Consider the following 22,042-nt stretch of genomic DNA (forward strand, 5'->3'; position numbering starts at 1 on the left):
TCATTCTTGAGTTATGAAAAAACACATACCATCAATTTTACAAGGGGTATAAATATCTCAATTGCTAACTGTACTAGTACATGTATCTGCCAAGTCTTTATTTGTAATGAATGTCATTACTTCTTGTAAAAATGTAAATAAAATGAAGTAATTTGTATGTTATTGCTCATCTGTCTCTAATGTATTTTACATTAAAAAGTGGTCTTTATAGGCAGGTGGTCTTTATATTGTACAGGTTCCTTTACTATAGGTTTCAATGAGAAACAACAAATGTGGTCTTTCTATACAGGTGGTCGCTAAAGCAGGTTTAAATCATGTTTGGACTCTGGAGCCAGGGCCCTGTTTTATTAAGCATGTTATCAATAATATCTGCCGAATGAATGACGGCTGGTAAAGTTAAAAACATGTTTTCAACAAAACTAGGAAAGGAACGAGAGGCGAGTTAGTAGGTATGCAGTGAATGACAATGGAGTGTGGGAGGGGGGAGGGGGAGGGGGAGGGGGATAGAAAGCGACTGATTGGCAGGGCAGACACAGGAAAATTGAGATGACAAAGAATAATGAAGTCAAGAGAAAGACAGAAAAAGATGGAGTGGGAGAGGGGGAAAGAGATGGAGGGGGGGGGGGGGGGGGGTAGCAAGAGGGTGTGAGAGAGACTGAGGGAGGGGGAGAGAGAGACTGAGAGGGAGACACAGACTGAGGGAGGGGAAGAGAGGAAGTGAGAGAGGGAGGATAGAGGGAGACTGAGGGAGGGGAGAGAAAGAGAGAGGGAAACGGGGAAGGTGATAGAGAGAGACAGACCGAGGGAGGGAAAGAGAGAGCAAGAGGGAGTGAGAGAGACAGACCGAGGGAGGGAAAGGGAGAGCAAGAGGAAGTGAGAGAGACAGAGAGGGGGGAGAGAGCAAGAGGGATAAAGGAATACCAATATGGAGAGGAAGTATTTTACAGGGACCCTCCCAAGAGCTTCTTCTGGGATGTCCACTATTCAGACATTAAGGACTTTTAGATTTGCACGAAGACAATGTGGATTGCTACGGTCGACGTCCTTTTAATGCACTGCCTTGAATGGACATCACATGTATCAGTCCACGCAAATCTAAAAATCCCTATTATCAAGAGGAAACCAGTCACAATCGGCAGTCACAATCGGCAAAAACAAAGAATCAAGAAAAGTAAAACATAAGACAAGAACAAAATACATTGACACAATATCTCTGAAGCAAGCAATGATTTATTACCATTCTCTACACTTCTCGGCTGTACTGTATTTTTCATTTTTTCTTCCATTTTATGAAAATTTTGTACAAAACACCAATACATCTTGATTGCGGTTTCAAATTACACTGTACATGCATGTCATGTATTACTGTCCATTGAATACAAATATGTATGCAGTTAATTTACTGCATTGTTTGTTACCGAGTTGAATATACATTGACAAAAATCTTTATTTTCATTACACTTCTGAATATTAGAATGAAGTACAATGCGGATGCTACCAATACCCTGACTCAAGACAGCCAGCTAGTACATAAATAATTTAAGGTCATACAAGTTCATGTCAGCATGTTAAGCATGTGTACATTTAGGGCGCATAAATGTTTTTCCAAAGTATTTCATGATTTCATGCACCTAACATACTCGATCTGAGAGCTTCATATCAAACAAATCTTGTCACAGCCCATACAAAATCACCTTTGTTGTTTGGCGTGCAGAAGGGCGTTAGCATGCAGGCATGCCATTAAAACAAATGCTGGTCACTCACAAATAATGTTTTGAATGCCCTACATACAAGTTATACCAATATGTTAAAGTCACTACATTTTCCCCACCCAAAGACTCTCTGAGAGACCAGGAGGTATTTCTTGGTAAGACCACAGGTCTGCTGTGTTCAGACTTGTACACCCATTAATGGTTTTTCCAGTTTTCCACCACGTCTGGTGTCAGCGGGCTTCAGCTCATGAAACCTGACGAGCCTCTCCTTTTATGTCTAGAGCCAGTGCTTCTTCCTACACACATGTTTTCTTTCTTCACACCACAAACTCAGCATTTTTATATCTTTAACAGTATTTTCTACCCTGTACAAATCCACATCTATAGTGGCAATATTTGAACATAATACACATTCATGTATGCCTAAAATCACAATGTTTACATTAGGCAATCTGCCAGGTGAGTATGTCCCCTTCGTCCACTTTCAGTTACATCTGCTAAGGTTCTCATTCGGACGCAACGCAGTATACCGCAGCACCAACTTAAAGCCTCGCTGTACTACTTGTACCTACTTGCGCCTTCTAAATAACAAACAATGCCTAATCAGTGACCAATGGTCCCCCATGATTCTCTTTTTCTTATGTTAATTGAGAGCTGAGTTGATGAGATAACCACCTGTCCAGTGACCTTGCAGGGCAGTCTAATCCTTCCTGTCAACTAGTACAGATAAGCTTTAAGGATTTGAGGGGTCAGGTGACCCAGGTTTCTGTTATTGTCAAGCCCTGGCTCCAACAACGAAGAGTTCAAAGGGTATCCAGTTGTTTGATGATGGTTTCCCGGTCTCGTAGGGCTTTGGCAGCCGCGTCTCGCTCTTTCTTGGTCGGTGATCTTTTCTTCTGCTTGGCGGCCATGATGCGACGGTAGTAGTCTATGCACTGCGGGAAGAATGGGGGAAAATATGTTATCGTACAAATTTGGCGGTGTAGTGTAGGTCTCGGCGGTGAGGGATGGTAATGACTGTTGGCGGGAATGCAAATTAATAAAGCCAAATATTGGGAGAGGGAATATACTCCCTTTCATCTCTCCTTTGTTAATCTTTTTTTTGCCTTTCAATTAGGGACAAATGGAGCTCCCTTATCCAATGGATGTGCTAAAGTACTATAGACATTATCAGATGCTTGTTTGTTTCTCTCAGGTCCTGATATATCACTTGTTTGCTTCATAGTTGGTTATTTCTTTTTTCTTGACGTCAACATGTTTATACAACATCAATATATAGCAGTGCTCTGGAGGGGGCGTAAAGCCAGATACAGTTAAACCTTTGTATTGAAGACATTCAAGGAAAACAGAGAAAATGGCCACTTTAGGTAGGTAGCCTTTCTAGACAAGTTACACAACGCACATTTTTTTCTGATAGAGACAAAATACATGGCCACTATTATACGGCTGGTCTTTATAGACAGGTAGAGGTGCTGTGGTCTAGTATAGATCACAAGGTACAGGGTTCAAATCCAACCTGGACACTAACGTCCCTTGGCAAGACATTATTTGCCACTCTCCACCCAGGTGTTAATGGGTATCTGATATGCTTGAGGGCTAGTTACTTTGGCAGCTCAGCTATAACCAGGGTAATAATGTCCAAGTGACAAGAGCATTACTGTGTAAGGGATATGAAGGCTATATAGTGGTCATTAATATCATTAGAAGTGACCTCTAAGACACCTTTTGACTGTACGAGAAAAATCAGCTAAGACAGGGGATTGTTTCACAAAGACTAAGATCAACTTAATTCGGACTAAACTATGGCAGGCCGTTCATGCCACTGTTTACTCTCACCATTTATTGGCATTGGTTTCTCAAGAAACGTACAAATCGTGGTCACAAATCTACAGAATTCACCTTTTTGATAGTTCATCATTGAAGGAAAAAATATTATCTAAACGATCATAATTGTGAAACCAATAATGAGAGCTACCAGTGGCATGAGTAGTCTGTCATAGTTAAGTCCAACTTAAAGTCGATCTTAGTCTCTGTGAAACACCCCCTGGTTAGACTGTATACATGAAAAGCCCAGCTTACCTCATTATCAGCTGCCCGTAGTTTCTGTCTCAGTTCCTGTCGTTTGATCTCCTCCTTGGCGAGCTTGACCAGGCGCTGTTTCTGGGTGCGGTTGTGAGCATAGAGGGCCTTCAGTTCCTCCTGTCGCTTCTGAAGCTCCAGCAAGACCTCGTCCTCCTCACCCATGATCATGGGGTCGTCCACGTCCAGCAGTCCTGTGGATAGGATGTAAACCAAAATATAATTACACAGCTCATTCTGTAAACCAAAATAATTACACAATCTTTTAAACCCGTCTGTACTAGTTTGGCCAGGGGGATTAGACCACCCAGGAAGGTCACTGAAAGGTGGACATCTCATCAAATCAGCTCTCAATTAACATTAGAAAAAGAGGATCATGGGGGACCAATGGTTACCACTTAGGCATTGTTTTCTATATAAAAGGAGCAAGTAGGTGCAAGTAGTACAGTGGGCCTTTAAACAAAATAATTACACAACTCCCTTCTGTAAACGGAAATAATTACAAAATTTGTTAACACTTGACTGGCGATGAGTAGGTCATGGGTTTAAACCTGCACACCACCTACAGTTTACAGCTAAATTGATCATAACCCTTTGTACATTTTGATGTTTTGAGTGTTTTTCGTAACTCAAGAATGACAGGTGGACTGGATATATTAGTGCCTTTGTTGAATACTTTTAGATGTGAGCTTTCATATACACATTCTCAACAACAACAACAAATTGGGACAAATCACAAACTTAATATGCATATCCAACCTAGTTCTTAAATTGTTACCTTACGTTGTTATCTTATGTTTCATAATTTCACTTCATATTTGTTCTCTTGTCATTACTCTGTCTAGTTTTAATTGTATCAATATTGTAAAGCGCTTTGATATAAGTGTCTTATGAAAAGCGCTTTATAAGTAAAAGTTATTATTATTATTATTATTATATTAAAAACCTTCAAAACCTGGTAATGATTTACTTGTCAACTGTATACGGCTAAGGTGTCCCCAAAACGAAATTTCTCGACTCCAGCTCGAAATTACATAAGACAATGCCATTATTTTTCTTCCGTACCTTGTGCAAGTAGTTCCTCCTTGATCCTTGCCTCTAGTGCCTTGGTGTGTGGTACTGTGAAGGGTCTGTTTCCATTCTTAGGAGAGGTTGCTGTGTTTCCATCGGTTATTGTTCCGTTCTCTTCCTGAAAAAAGAGGGAAAAGAAATGAAATATTAAGAGATAAATCTTGTGAAGTGCTCATGTCCGGTACACTCCAGGGCCCCGTCTTACAAAGAGTTGATGTCAGTCGCAACTTATTTGAAATTAATATCAATCGCAACTATGTACATAAGAGATAGGAGACTGGAAAATTGTGATTGATTGAAGTACTTGCGATTGATTTGGATCAGTCAAAACTCTGGTGCTCCATTATTTGTTTTACTCCTAGATTTTTTTTATTTTCACATCCCGTTTTTCTCCTTCAGATTCTGAACTTGGCCCGTAACGTTCCCTGTTCCTTTTATGTCTGGACATTTTAATGATAATAACAAAAGTGGGATTTTGTATAGCGCTCATGTCTGTCAAACTTGACACTCCTGGTGCTCCACAACTATTACCCCAGCTTGAGCGTGGCTGCCATTATGGCAGATATGTCAACCAGTTTTCAGGGAGGATTCATTCAGAAATCAGAGAGGTTTATATCAATTGCAGACAGCAAAATCGAAATAATCTTTCAAAAAATCAGGGAGACATTAAAATTTGTGTGGAGTGACATATCAAAGAAACAAAATCAGGGAGGTGGGCATTTCTTTTATGGTACTCTAGCATTTCAGGGAATTAGTTCCTACCAGGTAACCATTTTACCTCACCTGGGTCGAGTGTGGCAAATGTAGATAATGATGAAGAGGTGAGTGAGAGAGAGAGAGAGACAAAGAGAGAAAGAGAGAGAGAGAGAGAGAGAGAGAGAGAGAGAGAATGTGAGAAAGAGAGTATGGGAGAGAGAAAGAAATTATAGTGGAGTGATTATGAGAGGGAAAATCATTTTGATAACTCCCAAGCCTTACAGAATAAATCAATTCTTTCATGTCTGGACATTTTAATGAAAGGGATAGAACTGTTATGGCACTCTAGCATTTCTAGGAATTAATTCCTACCAGGTATGTACCATTTACCTCACCTGGGTGGTGTGGCAAATAATAATAATAACAATAATAACAATAATACTCAGTTTTGATATAGCGCTTATTACAATCACTAAGCGCTTCCAAACTTGGAGATTATTACCCCGGCTTTAGCTGTGCTTCCATTACGGCACTCTAGCATTTCAAAGAATTAATTCCTGCCAGGTACCCATTTACATCACCTGGGTTGAGTGTGGCAAATGTAGATCAATGTCTTGCCAAAGGACATTAGTGCCGCAGCGGGTCTCGAACCGCGGACCTCGTGATCGACAGTCTGGCGACTTAACCTTGGCACCTCTAGATAATGAGAGGGATATAACTGACCTTAGATGAATCCATGAGGAACTCTTCTTCCAGAGGGCACATGATATTCTCTTCTACCAGCGCTGAGATGAGACGTTGGGTCAGGGTTCCAAACGGACAGCAGTCGTCATCAGGTCTGTAACCACATAGATAATACAAACAATTAACATATCACAGTCAAACCTGTCTATTAAAGGTATTTGGGATCTTTGCCTTAGATTCTAAACAAAACGCTGGATTTAGCTCATGCTGCAGTCAGGAATCTCATGGCGTTTACAAGCAGATCGCCTGTCTGATTATCAAGATATCTAAGATTGGAATTCAAAATTTCACAAATCGTTTTCCCAGCGTTTTCATAACATATGAGTCTATTGGGGAAAATGAGCTTTGTAAGACCGGTCACTCAAAGATTTTTATTTTTTGAGGCACTTCATGATCAGGCGCAATTTTTATAGGGCTTCTAAATAATACCAAATCACAGACACTGATAACATGTAGGGCCATGCATCTTTCATTTGTAAAACTGGAAACATTTTTAAATACTGCCTTTAAGGCAACCAAAATGAAACATAAAAGTGACCACTGTAGACTGTAGGGTTAGAGGGAGACAAAATGCATGGCAATGATTGACAGGTTGCCTTCCTAGAGAGATGGCCACTAAGACAGGTTTTACTGTATTTCCTTAAAGGGAGAGGGTCCTCGGTTTCCAGGTACAGAAGCTCATAATTCGCTGACACCAGACTTGGTGGAAATACCACTAATGGGTTACAACACAGGAATAACTGTACAATCTCCATTTTTTTTTTTGGGGGGGGGGGGGGGGGAGGAAGGATAACCGTGTCATATCTAAATGAGACTTAATTGTTACAAACCTGTCTGCTTTCTTCAGCATGGCTTTAGCTTCTTTGGTGTTTGGTGAAGGTCCCTTCTTCTTGTCTGTTATCCTTCCACCTACACAGTAAAAACAACAGAGATTTGATCACCAGTCTACATTTACATGCATTGAACTCTTTAGGACATTTCAAGATTTAAGTCTCCATAATAGGCTCCAAATGATGTATATCAAGCGTACCCAATGATGTTTAGAGACTCAGGTTGTATGAACTGTATACATACACTGTAGAATATTTGTTTTTATTGTGTTAATTGATATTTATGTCATTCTTGAATGACTAGTTCTAATTTTTGTCCGATTTCATTCAAACTTTCACCAGTCTGCTTCTCTGATTTTTCTGCTTTCTTCTAGAGTAGATGGCTATCAAGGTTGGATTTTCCTTTAAAGGCCGTCTGTTCTAGTTTGGCTAGAAGAAATTAGACCACCCAGGGTGGTCAATGACAGGTGGTTACCTCATCAACTCAGCTCTCAATTAACATAAGAAAAGAGGATCATGGGGGACCAATGGTGACCGATTAGGCATTGTTTTCTATATAGAGGGATCAAGTAGCTACAAGTAGTACAGTGGGGCTTTAATATTGTTCATGATAAGTACCTTCTCTCTGCTCCTCCAGTAAGTCCTCATGCGCCCATCGGACCGAGTAGTGCTTCCCTAGAGACGGCACCTTGAAGAATTCTGTCTCCTCTTCGCCACTTTTGATGAGCTCATCGAGCATCTTCAGATCTTCATTGGTGATGTCAGCGCAGTAGGGCTCCACCGACGCCCAGAAACGATCGATGGTGTCGTTGCGGGGCAAGCGAGGGGGTGCTACGTCAGAGAGCGGATCATCAGTGAATTCGTATTCCTGTATTTTTTGCTGGTTCCAAGAGAAAGAGGGGGGAAATAGCACATTGGTGGGGTTGGCAGAAAATAAATATTCTACAGTAAGTATCATTGCTTACTCCTTGCTCAAGGTCTATAAAAACCCATTCTTACCCTACCTGCCTACCTGGGCCTTAAAGTTGATACTCTAAGACAATCCCAAATACTGAGATAATTTACTTTTAACCCCCATAATAACACCAAATGGTGTCCACCCGACATAACAAGTTTAGAATAATGAATTTATTCGAGTAACTCTACCAAAATATCTAAGTCTGAAACCCGGAAGCTAGTGCACGTAGAGTCGGGCCTCTATCCGTGACGTCACGAACGGGACTCATGGGCTCAGTGAGAGTGAATGGCAGTGATATCCCTACGTAAATGCTATCCTGTCAGGGCTTAGATTTGTTTTTGTTAAGGAGTTTATTTGATGGATTTTCTGTTTTCATTTGAATGAAGAATAACGAAGCAACATTTTCCAGTCGCTGATTTCTTTTTATATCCTCATATTCACCTATTTGGTAGAGATTTAAGACGAGTTTACTGCTTAGGAATTAAAGTTAAATCGTGCACGTATGAATAGGCGGATGCATTATATTGTCATCAGATAAGGTACAGGAGCAGTTTTGTAAAACGAATAGGTCTAGAACTATGATAGTACTTATCATAGATCTGTGTGACTGCCTCAAAAAAGGATACAGTACCAGTTAAACATTTTATGTTGTAAAATATAAAACTTGAACGAGATCATGCAAGCGCGCTTGCTCTATAATATTTTGGCGAGTGATGCGGCTCTTGCATGAACATTCGTGAAGCGAGCAGAATCGGGAGGTAAGACCAAGCCGCTGCTCTAGGCGCTGCTTGCTTGTGATGGAACGTACGTGCGCTAGTTATATGTTTATCAGCAATTGCAAGATAATGAAAGCGACGTTGCCAGCTAAGAAAAACAACTAACAAAGACTTGCTCCTGACTACCGGTGTCAGAATTGGTAGATGAAGGATCTTCAGGGCCAAGGAAGGCGAAAGACATGGGAAAAAGGAAGAAGAAACCATCGGGAGATCGCCGTAGTGTATGGTAATGAACTGTGCATGGGTAGACAGCTACGTACTGTTCACTCCGTGCCTGGGCCGATTTCAACACCAAAACAAAAATTACATGGTGAAAATATCGACTAATAGCACATCGTTAGCATGTATACATGTATGTCATAATTTTTAAAAGGGGAATCGATATTAATACTATGAAGTACTAGGGGAAGGTAAAGAATTGTACATAGAATTATGATTTATTAGACTTTTCAGCCTTTGAAACAAAAATAAGCAGAAAATCGTGTCACTCTGCACATGTTTGCTATGGAACATCCGGGTACGTGAATATACTCTTTCCCGGACGTGAGATCATAAATAGTAGACCAGCGCCGTGACTGATTTTCTATGCAAAGAGAGGCGGATATTTTCGACATTTCAAATGAGGATTTCGAGTAGACAGAATTTTTTGTGATATTCTAAGTAATTGAAAAACTTAAAAATAACATATACTTGCCGTAGGTAACGAATTAAGGGGCATTTATTTGCTTAGAGTATCAACTGTAAGTAGATATGAGATCCTCCAAAAGGGGTGCAAGAACCCCCCCTCCCCCTTTCCATTTCCCTCCCCTGCTTAGCTGTATACTCACATGTATACTCATACTCTTGGCTTTAGGTCTGTTAGATCCGACCCCCGGGGTGCTGGTGTTGCCCCCCTTCCCGCTCGATTCCTTCATCTTCTTCGGAGGCTTCTCTGGTTTCTCTGGCTTCTCATCGATTCTCCCTCGCTTGCCAGATGGGGGCGCACTTGTGGTTGAAGTCTCCTCTTTTTTCTCCTATGAGGCAAGTAAAAATTCATTCAAATCAAACTGAATCCTTTTTGGAAAAATACAAAAAATTGAAGAAAAAAAAATCACTTGGCATTCCAAGAGGAGAGACAAGAGGGTTAGAGTGGTTCAGTTCTGGTTTTGCCTCTCAGGCACATGTGACTTTTAAAACTACCGCACTCAATGATCTTGAAATTGTATAATGACTTTTGACTATGGTCTGTGGGCAAAGGACAGTTTCAAGATCACCTCAGGGCAATTGTTTTAACCTAAATCAGTCAATATTTCCACAATGTATGCTATGCCCTTTAAAAACCTCATCTTGGAGCAGAGTGCCGTTTCAAGATGATCACTGGGCAATAATATGACTTTGTAAAGCGGTGTGCAGGGCCTTCAGGGAGGATACTATAAATGTGCCTAGACTGCCTACTCTGGATAAACAAAACATTAATTTTCTTTTCTTACAGGTTTGGCTCCTTTTTTTCTTTCTTGATCTCCTGAAGATCTGCCATGCTCTGCACCTCCTGCTGGATCTGACGGATCCTCCTCGTGACGGCCGCTAGCATCGTCTCTAGCTCCAGCTGGAGACAGTCTAGCTCCTCCATACTAATGGAGCCATTCTCCTCCTCTCTGTCAACCACTGTCAAATAAATAAATAAATAAGTAAAAATTATATATTAACAATTAGGAAATAAATAAATGAATGGTAAACAACCAAGTACCAAGGGACGCTGTTTGAAGAGATAAGGATCATCCGCATAAACGAGGATCCCTTTTCGTGAACGCGGACAGAAGCGTCCGCCAATATAACTAAGGATCGTCCACATATTTGTGGGCGATTCTTGTTTCCGATCCGCGGGTTGGCGATGCGAAAAACGGATTTTTACATTGACATTGTACAGAGATCGTTCGCACAATCGAGCATATCCTCGTAAACGCGGACGAATTGTGTCCCAAGAAAATAAGGATCTTCTGTTTTTTCATCCGCGCTCTGCGGGTTTCGGGTTCCCCTAGCGCCACCTAGCGCGCCCTGGCAATGCCAAAAAACAGATTCCGCAAAATAAAGTCCACTGTCAGCTTTTGTAAGTTGTCCGCCTTCCCAAGGATTTATCGCTCATAATAGAGGACGTCATTCGGCACTAGAGGGGGCCCTTGCGCACGTACATCGTTTTGTACATACGGTGTGCTCAAGCTTTGGCAGCTCGCCCGTTGCATATGCTTTCGACAAGGGGTGGATTGATATTATTCTTTCCTGAAGTGAACGGGTCCTGTAGAAATAAATTAACATAAATTATATGAAAGTAGTTACGGATTCTGATCATTGCGATGGTGTCTGCTACCTACCTCCATAACGCCGTTAGTTTGTAGACTTTTCACCTCGGTAAGTCGATGTTTTCGCTATTTTCGGAGTGAACTTTGTCAGTATGTATCCTAGATCCATATTGCGCAGAATTTGGCAGTCTCCAAAGTTTGTTTTTTTCAAAATTGAACTGTTTTCGGATTTTTTGGAAGAAAGTTTTACCGAGCCCAGGTACGCCCACATATCAGTATGAGTGCACCAAGTAGGGCAAATTTCAGCCAAAATGTGATCCCCGGCAGTTTCGCGCGAAAGATTTCTGCGGTTGCTGCCGCGGAGACGCTATTGAGTTTATGTGTTGTACGACCGCCATTGCAATTGCACAGTGCGTGTATATGGATACTAGTCTTTTCATACTCGTTGGTCTTCAATACTTAATTTTATTAATCTGGTGGGCGTTTGAATGTGACGAGGAACATTATTTTTTATTATTATCAGAGGTTTGTTGTTAATTTTTATATATGCATACTGATTAAGAAAATAAATTAAAAAAGTCAATTTTGGCCTGGGCTGTGTGTGAGTGTGAGTCAGTGACTGAGAGAGACCTGAGTGAGTACAGTGAAATATATATCGGTGTGGGGGGGGGGGGGGGTGTATCCACAATCACATCCTTTTCTCTTTATTACAGGAATTAGCTCAGGTTTCAGCCCATCTTTTATTCAAGTTTCATGATCATTTTTATTGACTCTCGGCTTCAGGTCACGCCTCTCTTGACACAAAGACAAAATTGGCGTACAACTTGTCTGGTGGGGGGTGGACAGCTGCCCCCCTAAAAAAAATTCAAATAAATAAATCTTACAAATTTCTGTAGATATAGCGCAGTCCCCCCAAAATATTGGCTCATTTATACGCCAGTCATGTCACCCCTAACAATATTTTTCTGTTAATATCTGCTTATCAAAATAAATTGTCCCTGCCTTTCCCCCCCCCCCTTTTTTTTTAATCAACCTGATTAAATAAATTTCAATGCACACACATACGCTCGCGCAGAGCATATTCTAGTGCTAGCATAATAATGGAGTTGGTTGTAAACCTATTTCATTTCGTCATGAAAATAACAAATTCCATGCATGAGGAGATCTAACTTAAAGTTACGCCTAATAATGACTGAAAAAAAAAAGTGAATGGATGAAGGACAAGTATTAAACTCTTGAGATTTCAGGGTGTGTCCCCCCCCCCCCCCCCCCCATGTATGAATGTTCTATTTGTTCTACGGTGTCAAACAACTGTACATGTATGGGTACTTGAATTATTCTGAAATAAATGTCTAAAGACTTATTTGATTTTCAAATCCCAGTGATTGCCGTAAAAGTTTTATTTTTTGTACACTTTTATTTTGACATGTAGGCGTATACATGTCTTTTATTTTTCTTTTCTCTTGTAATCAATTTTCATTTCCTTTTTAGAATACTTTTGTTTGTACCTATATTTTTCCCCCTTATGAATGTCAACCTGCAATAGGCCTACGTCCTGGGTAACCAGCTCAATTTTCTATAGGCCCTACTTTGTCTTCCTCGTTTTACAATGGGCCAAAATATGTTTGAAACTTAGAATTTTATTTCAGATCAGTAGGCCTATTTCAAAATTTAAATTTCAAAGTGTTGACTACCCCCCTAAAAAAAAAATTTTTTTAAATGGACTGGTAGACTCGGTTAATTAGTTTGAGAGATGTTCAACATGACATATCCCACAAATAAACTTTCATGACGTTTCTTTTATTTTCCTCCTAGGAACTTCAACACAATTTTTATGCCAAGACCTTTTGATGCACAACTAAGATCTGAACTACCTGCAGACGGTTTTACGACAAATGCTCTGGTGACAATTACTTTAGCTATTAGCTATGATCGATTCCCTATTCATAGCTCTTACAAAATTAAATACAGAGATAATTTCATCAGAGCATTTGTCGCATTACCCGGCAGACACATGGCTGTAGAACACCTCAGCTGCCTTTGTGGCCGTGTCATGGTGGTTTGTGCTCCTGTCTGCGCAGGAAAAAATTAATATTTATTTTTCAGGGGCTACTTTTCAAGCTTGCTTGCATAAAAATAACACTCTAAAATTTGTTTTGCATTGAACTCTATGCAAATTTACGGGGGCTCTTTCTGATTTTTGGGGGCTCTTTTGGGCATTTCGGGGGCAAATTCGCCCTGAGCCCCCGTGTATTTTTTTCACTGTGTCTGGGTGACTCTCAAGATCCTCAAGTCCAAGATAAAAACTCAAGACCAAGATAAAAACTCAAGAAAGATACAAAAGATATAACTCGTGGTTTGAGTGTTAAATGTTTGTAATCTGTACTTTGTTATGAGTTCTTGTCCTTGTGTGTTTATTTGTGATCAAATTTTATTTTTTATTTATCTTCCTTTTTTTTTAAACTGGGTCTCTTGGTTTGAAATATGATTTCACTAACAATAATATGCAAATACACATAGGTTTGCATGAATAAAAAATGTATTTTTTATTTCACAGGAAATGGCTGCCAGTGGCTTTATAGCACGGGCAGGTCTGGCCCCAGACACAATTCTCGAGAACATATCCATCGTCCATATCGTAAATGGGTTTATGCTCGAGATCTATACTAAGGAGCGTGGTCTAATTTCACCCATAGCAAGAATATGGGGTGCCAACGAGAGAACTCTGTTGCGTAAACTGGAACGTTTGTATGCGAAATACACAACTTTCAAGAAACATTTCAAAAGACCCGGTGCAAGAGAGAACCTTGAACAGTTCCTCGAAAACAAATTTTCCATCCCTGGCACGGCTGCAAGCAGTCCAAGTCAGCGCGAGTCTGGATGTGGAAACTGCAACCGCCTCCGTCAGGTAATTGACAATGAAGCAGTCAGCCATGATGCCAAGGTCAAGCAAATCAAGGAGAGACATGAAAGATCTATTGCAGATCTTCAGAACAAACTGACCGCTGCGAGACGGCGAGTTAAAGATCTCCATGCCATCATCAACACCAACAAAAGGACTAAAGACCTTAACAGGAAAGTTTTCAGGACCAGTGCAAGATGCGATCATTTCAAAAATGAATTCAAGATGGCAAGCTCTAAGGTAACAAAACTTTCAAAGGCCAATGACAGCGCTAAAAAGAAAGCTGAAAGGTACCGGAAAAATACCTGAGATTGAGGAAGCAACGGTCAAGTGTTCCACGAAAGCCTCGTACTACTCGCCCGGATGAAGACTCCATCTATATGATAGATAAGATAGCTGTGCTAGAGAATGAAATCGCTGAATTGAAGGCTCCTGTATCAACCAAAGATGGAAAGCAATTTAATACCGCCATACGAGAGGCTTCATTTTACCTGCAGGTTTGTTTTGTGTCCAATTACTAAGTTGGCGCCAACCAGCATATTAAGAATTTGCTATCAATAGTAATTTGGGTTTGATAAGGTGATTGAATTCTTCGCAATTACAGCCTTTTTACTGAGCTTTATTAAGGATACATGCAAGTTCTTAATATGTAATTACAAGCAAATGGGAAAGGTAGATTAGTTACAAGAACAAGTGTATATATAGTGTAAATTGATTCGGCGTGAACTGAACTGAAAAGAATTTGGAAGCTTACAAATTTATTTTTCACCTCTCCCAGAACTTTAGTTTCTGTTTCACATTACAAATTATCAATTTATTTACATTATTAATTTAAGTTTGAAATAAAAAATGATGTTGCTGTAGCGGATATAGGGGGGTGGGAGGGGCGGGACGGGTCAGGTGTGCATCCCTCCCCCCTATCTTTTGAAAACCAAGTATGTTAATATTAGCAAATTTCTGGCTGTTTCAAATTTCAAATATAATACCTGCATTGCAACCCAATACATTACAATACAATACAATACATTCATGATAGGGTTCGCCCAACAGGTTGGAGGGACAGCAGCGGAATATGTTGAGTCAATCAAGGGAGTTTGTGATGCTGTGTCCCCTCATGTCCTAAATGAGGTAACTAATACCATGACGGATCGTTGCTCAACGAATGATGCCGTCGACAGACAACTGGAGGAGCAGAGAAATATCAAGGTGAACAAGTTTCGATGTAGCATGCATCCGCTGGATTCATTCGCACGCGATGCCAACAAGGCATTGAAACGACTAGATGTCAACAAAGAACGCACTTGCAAAATGCCTTTCAATAAAGGCGGCGAGTGTAATGCGCAAGCATTCATTCGAGTTGCGAGCAAGCTTTTCACGAGTGACAGCTGTGGAGATAGCACCGAGTTGCGGTCTTTTTTGAAAGAGAAAGGATTTCCTCAACAGATCCCCAGATGGGTGGGCAACAGATTCAACATTTTGTTTTATTCGGCTGGGAGGTTGCATCTAATTGGGGAGGCCATTGTAGATTATTTCAGATTGGTCAACAAGCCGACAAATGACTTGCACAGGGCATTTGTAAATGCATGGAACATTGACAACATCCGCCATCTTCGATGCCTTGGCCTTGTTGGTGCATTGGTAGCCAGACCCTGGATGGAGGTGGTCAGTGAAGGAGGCAACATCCTCGAGATGAATAATTTGTATGAGAGTGCTGCCAATATGCTCACCAAATGGTCGGAGGAGCCGCAGTCCATGCTTCGGGACAACTGCACCGTATTTGGTACTCCACCTGTTAAAGATGAGGTCCTAACTGCACTTTTGTCTCAACCATTTGAGGACGATATGGTCGGGCCACTCAAGGCTATTCTGACATCAATCTTAGATGTGATCAGACGTCAACTCGGGTCCCAGCTGCCGGTGGACAGTTTTGGGAGTCTTCAGAGGTCTTGAAGGAACAAGCTGCATCATGCTGCAACAGTAATATAAGTGGAGAGCGTAACTTTGCGCAATTGGACTCGCACCTACATCATGCACCCAATATTGGCATAGGTAAAATAGAGTCAAAAGTAATGTTCAAGGCCAATGCCACACGGCACTGGCTCCAAAACAAGCCACAGGGAAGTAGGAAGGAGCTAATTCGCAATAACATTAAGGCAGGTGCAAAAGAACGCAAGAGAGAAATGGAGAATAAGGTGACATACAGAGAGAAGGTGAAAAGACGAGTCCGGGAAAAACAGCAGAAGCTAACTGAAAAAGCAGAGAAGGCCAGAAACAAAGTAGAAGAACTTATTGAGAGTATCTTGCAAGACGGGGTGATTGAACATCGGGATGAATGTGAAACCAAAGTCAATGGCATGTCCAAGACCAGAGCTACAGGGATGCTGAAGGCACAGATTCAATTTAGGACCAAAATACTTGGACAAGATATTGGGAAACATGCCCTAAGTAAGTGCTCTGTTGATGAGTTGAAGAACATTCTCCTGAGTATTCCGGAACCTACAGACAAGAACTTTCTGACAGATGTGAAAGACCCAGGACAAATTATTAATAGAGAATTCGCGCAGAAGTGGGAGAAAGATGAAAAGGAGCAATGGTACAATGCAACAGTAATCAACTTGAAGGATGGGGAGTTTGAGGTCTCCTATCAAGGCAACAATGAATTGTTCTACATGACGATTGCAGAATTCTTTACTGACATTCATCTCGGTGATATCTGCTATGTGTAACTTGAAAGGCCCAAAAGTAAAAACGATTATAACGGTAAAACTATGTAAAGACCTGTAATTGCTAGTGTTATATTCTTAGAAATTTGCATTATTCGCAAATTGGTTATGACAAGCATTGTGGAAAGAGTCTGGAAAAAAAAGTTATTCTTGAAAACAATTCAAAGAATTTGTATGCAACATTGTGAAGTTGTGAGCAGCCTATCATTGCCCAGGCATCTAGATGTGTGGAGTCCAGCAGACTTTAAAGCAGTTGACAGCCAACAATATCTATATTGGTGAGTCTCAGTTTGCAGTTAGTTCTTGCAGGTAGCTTCTACCTGCAATGTGAAAACCCTTGGTGTACAGGCCTAAACAAGAAGAAAAAGACTGTAAATATAGTTAATTATCATTAAACTGGTGAGATATTACAATGCTTCCAAATATGAAATTCTTTAAGAATTAATCATACACATTAAACCTGCAACTTTATGCATGCATACATTTGGGTCGGGTAGCTATGATTGAAATTCAATGCCATAATTACACTGCTGTCCACCAAAAATATTTTTGGCAAATGGAGCACTATGGGGTTTTGTGTCTGCAGGCAGCTTCTACCTGCAAGGTCAAAGCCTTTGGTTTCTTGCATGCAGATATGCTCCACCAGGGGGCGAGATAGTTGGGATGATTGTCTTTACTTGTATATAGGCCTATAGAACTAGTGTTCATCAGTGAGATTACAGTGTTTTCAAAAGTAAAAGTCATTCAGAATTGATCATATGTATAGTTCATTTATAGTTAGGCATGACTTTACAAACAACTTGCATTATGGGATGCTTAATTATTTTTTGACACCGTACCTCTGACACCTGAGGATAGAAAAAAGAAGAAGGTAAAAGAAGGAAAAGTGAGAGATATAAAGAAAAATGTTAAAATATTTAAATTACAGGCAATTAAATGACAAAGTAGAATGAAAAAATACTTCTGGGCAAAGGCAAGTTTTTTGTCTTCCAATTTGTTTAGTCTAGACCCCATTTAAATCTCGATCTAGATTCCAAAAATTCTTTTATTTTATTTTTATTTTCAAATAGACCCACAGCACTAAACCAGTAGGTATAACAGTTGGGGCCTAATATCAATCCACCCCACCGACCTCTAACGTTACACCGGACATTTCATTGGCTAACAGAAGTGACGCTGTGCGGCCGCCATGTTGCACTTCTGAATGAGCGCACGGCGTATAGAAGTACTCTCGCGGCCATGTTTCACTTCTAAAAGTGATACGGCACTCCAATGGCCACCGCGAGTGCGCACCCGCTTCAGTTTTTTAACACGGGCGCGGGAATGGGCGATGGTACGGTACGTCCACATAATAGAGGTCAGTGATCCACCCTGCCTTGTCCGTGCGTCCGTGCGCGTACATTTAGCAAGTGTCTGTAGCGAAGGCTAAGTCTTCACGCACGTACCGCGTACGTGTGTGCGGACTGCCGCCCGCTGGGCTTGCACCAGCGCAGCGCGTAATAAGTAAAGGCATATTTGCGACGGTTCAGCGCGCCACTGAGGAATGGGAAAACCTTGGGACGCAAAATGTAAGTAATATGTCATTTTTGGTGTATAAAACGGCAAATTCAGCCGATTTGACCACTCTTTGTGTCTTCATTATGTACTAACCTACACATTTCTTGTTGTATTTCATTAACTCTTCTAAATTTTATTTTTGTGTGATTTACACTACTCATAACGTGAAAAGTCTCTGTACAAAGTCAATGAAAAATGCATCCGGGCCAAGTTTCAAGACTGGGAACTCGTACTACATCTAGTAACGTTAGATTAACCCTAAATAGTGACCTGTCCCTGGCCCCGCATATCCCGTATCGCGTCACGCGATAGGGCCGAGCCGCGCCGTGCCATGCCAGCGGTGCACGGTGGCAGGCTGGGCGCAGCCCGCCAAGGTTGGGCTTTCCTCCCTAGCTTCCCTCGACTCACAGTCACACGCTTTCGCTTGCCTCGACTCTCGCTCTCTCTTGTTTTGTCCTCTGAAAATACTGACCTGCATTGTATCTAGGACACGATTTCTTGTGATCAATATGGGCTAGCTCTGGAAATTGAAACGGTAGGTCTTTAATTTCAGCCATTATCCTTTGCTGCTGGGTGAATTCTTCCAAGAAAGAGCCAAGTTTCCGGAACAATAAGGACGCTAAATGCAGCATCCTTCCGAGTACAACAATAATAAAGAAATGAGCAAGATTGAAGTAAGACACATATAATTCAGCCCATGTCGACCGATCACTGTTGCCAATTTAATGATTTCATCGCCTCTTTTATTTTTTTACGACTTCATTTCAACTAAAAAGACGAGGAAACTCGGGGTGAACTAAGACGCGGGAAAGTGGAACGTCACCCCATCTAACTAAAATAGTAATCAACCATTGTATACATTTGTTTGAATCCTACATAAGGTCTTAACTATACTATTTTCACAAATACATCTACACTTCGCTTCTTCAGCTGCACCACATGTCGGTTTCATATTTATCACTCTTTTTTTTTTTTGGACGACTTTTATTTCCTTCTATTTTTGGCATTCACTGTCAAAGACTTAACCAGTATTCTACTTAACTGTTCTAAAGACTGTGCATAATGAACGGGGGTCTTATAACCTATTACTTTGCAAAGATACGTTTTATAATGAAATTAAAAAAACAATAACAAATTGGGTTCACGTACCGTCGTACCCCCCCCCCCCCCTTAATCAACATATTGCACTGAAATAAAATGCTTCAGACAAAAGTTGTGTTTACTAATCAAACACATGCATGCACTGGCGTACTGATGGAGGGGGCAGTTGACCCCCAAATAAAATTCAAACGTGGTTTATTTCTAATTAATTCGATACCAGTGATTTACAAAATTGCTGTAGGACCCCACCAAGGCCCCTAAGACGGGCCCCTGGAGGCTCATCTGACCGTAATTTAATGTCTAAAACCTCTGAGCTACTGGGCGCTACGCCTCCTGGACCTCACTCAAGGCAAGAGGGGACGGTAACAACACGTTAATTTTACCTTTATTTGTATAAAAAAAGAGACGTACCGGCCCCCTCCCCTGCATGGTGCTCAAGGGGAGGGGGGGGGGGAGGGGGAGGAGCAATTTTCAAATTTTCGAGGCCCCGCCCCTGGACCCCACGCCAATGTACGCTTCACTTGCTTCGCTCTACCTAATCGCAAATACCTTAGCCCACCCTCCCCCAACACTTTGAAAAACGTTCCGCGGGGCATGCATGTAACATGGGTTGGTGATGCGGATTTTTATTATGCCCTCCAAACATAATTATGCTCCGTTACGCCACGGCACAGGGGTGGATCTACGTAGGGCTGCCAAGTGAAAATGTAATGTGCATAGAAAAACGCCATGTGGCCAGACCCGCACACAATTACTAGGCCCTAGATATAGTGTAGATGCTGCCAGAAAATATCACTTCTGGGGGTTCAAAATAGCCCCCCCCCCAAAAAAAAAAAGCAACCACAAACAAACAAACAAACAAACGTCTCGCCTCTAGGCGGCTCGTGGACGATGCTTGCTCCGCATAGTCATTGGGTCACCAAAAAGTCCCGCATCAGGATTCTTACCTCATTTCACCTCATTTTTTCCTTTATATAGGCTACAATTATTACTTTTTAATGGTTGTATAAAATCCCCACTCATTATAGACTTGGCCAAAACTTATTATTATCTGTGAAGGATTCAGGCTTGCAAAAGGGGGTGGCTGCATGAGATGATTTTGTTAACAGGCATTAAATAAACATATAGAATTAGTAAACTAAAAATCACAAATATACTTATTTTTATATTATTCTTATTTAAAAAAAGACCCCCCCCCCCAAAGCAGAAAATAACACACACACACACACACACGCGCTGATCCAGGATAGGGGGAGGGGGGCACATTTGAAATTATGCGAGCCAACTTACGTAATGGTGACCAGCAGTGGCGAAATGAGCAAAAATGTTTGGGGGAGGGGCAGAAAGAAAAAAATCTGCATCACCCAACTCTTACATGCAGGCTCCGCTGAATAATTTTAAAAGTGAGTGGGTGAGGGTAAATTATTTAAGATCAGGTAGAGCGTAGCATAAATAGGCGTGGGGGTCTAGGGGCGGCAAAAGCTCAGGAGTCTTAGGCATTTCATGACGGTCAGATAAGCATTCAGGGGCCCACCTTAGGACCGCTGGTTGGATCGAGGGGGCGGATCCCTCTTTCCCTTTCCCTTCATCCTCTCTTATTTGTTGATGGGGGGGGGGGCAACAGCCTGGAAGGCAAGCCCCCGATCGATTTCCAGGGCCGTAGCCAGAGTTTGGTGTGTTTTTTTTGGGGGGGGGGCACACATGTAATCGATCGACGTCCTGGGGAGGGGTCTAAAAAAGTTCAACCGATCTTGGAAATTTTCGGGGGCACGTGCCCCCCCCCCCCCCCCGTGACTACGTGCCTGCCGATCTCCTTCTTCCCCCTTTTCTTTTCTTCTTCCTCTTCTTTCTTTCTCGTCTCCTCTTTCCCTTTCCCTTTCCCTTCTTTTCCTCCTCCTCTCTCTCTCTCTCTCTCTTTTTTTTGCGGGGGGGGGGGGGGGGGCCTGCACACACACGCACACGACAACAAAAAAGAAGAAAGAAGCAAATTAGATTATTTTCAGGGGCGTAAAATTGTTTTTGTCCAAGTAGATGTAGTATATTTGCAGAGCAGTAAGGACTGGATTAACCTATCTCCGTCAATTATATCTTAAAACTCAATTATACCGCCTTCAAATCGGCTTTATAGCTGTATACTCTAATAAGCTAAGATTTATCTCAATTATTTTATTTTGCTACTTAATTGTTTACTTTTTTGGCATTTCTTTTCTGTTTTTTGTTTACTTATTGTTTTCTTTCTTACATCTGGCAAAATGTTCGATTCAAGCCAACACCACCCTTACAAAAAAGTTCTATAGAATTCTATAAAAAAAATTCTATAGAATTTCTATACGCAATTCTATAGAAATGTTTTATAGAAATTCTATAGAAAAGTGGGCCACTTTTCTATAAGAATTCTATAGAAATCTATAACGGACCTCTATAGAATCTCTATAAAACATTCTATAGAATGGCCTTTAGAAATTCTATAGAATTTGTTTTATAGAATTCTATAGAATTTTTTTATAAAGAATTCTATAGACCATTTTATTCTATAGCAATTCTAAAGAAATGTTTTATAGAGATTCTATAGAAAAGTGGGCCACTTTTCTATACAAATTTTATAGAAATCTATAAC

The 22,042-nt window shown here is 41.0% G+C and overlaps 1 protein-coding gene across 1 annotated transcript; it reads right to left on the reverse strand.

Annotated features, from left to right (window-relative positions):
* Positions 1-2,246: 2,246 nt before the first annotated feature.
* Positions 2,247-18,989, reverse strand: LOC594653 (transcriptional adapter 3). Its single transcript, XM_030993162.1, has 9 exons — positions 18,797-18,989; positions 10,335-10,510; positions 9,694-9,879; positions 7,751-8,012; positions 7,133-7,211; positions 6,282-6,396; positions 4,857-4,980; positions 3,792-3,985; positions 2,247-2,647 (listed from the first exon to the last, which is right to left on the reverse strand). Exons 1-9 carry the CDS (start codon positions 18,954-18,956, stop codon positions 2,516-2,518), a joined length of 1,428 nt encoding a protein of 475 aa, XP_030849022.1. The 5' UTR covers positions 18,957-18,989; the 3' UTR covers positions 2,247-2,515.
* Between the last annotated feature and the right edge of the window lie 3,053 nt (positions 18,990-22,042).

This window comes from Strongylocentrotus purpuratus, unplaced genomic scaffold, assembly GCF_000002235.5.
Source record: "Strongylocentrotus purpuratus isolate Spur 01 unplaced genomic scaffold, Spur_5.0 spur5_scaffold_20, whole genome shotgun sequence".
Classification (NCBI taxonomy): Eukaryota; Metazoa; Echinodermata; class Echinoidea; order Camarodonta; family Strongylocentrotidae; genus Strongylocentrotus; species Strongylocentrotus purpuratus.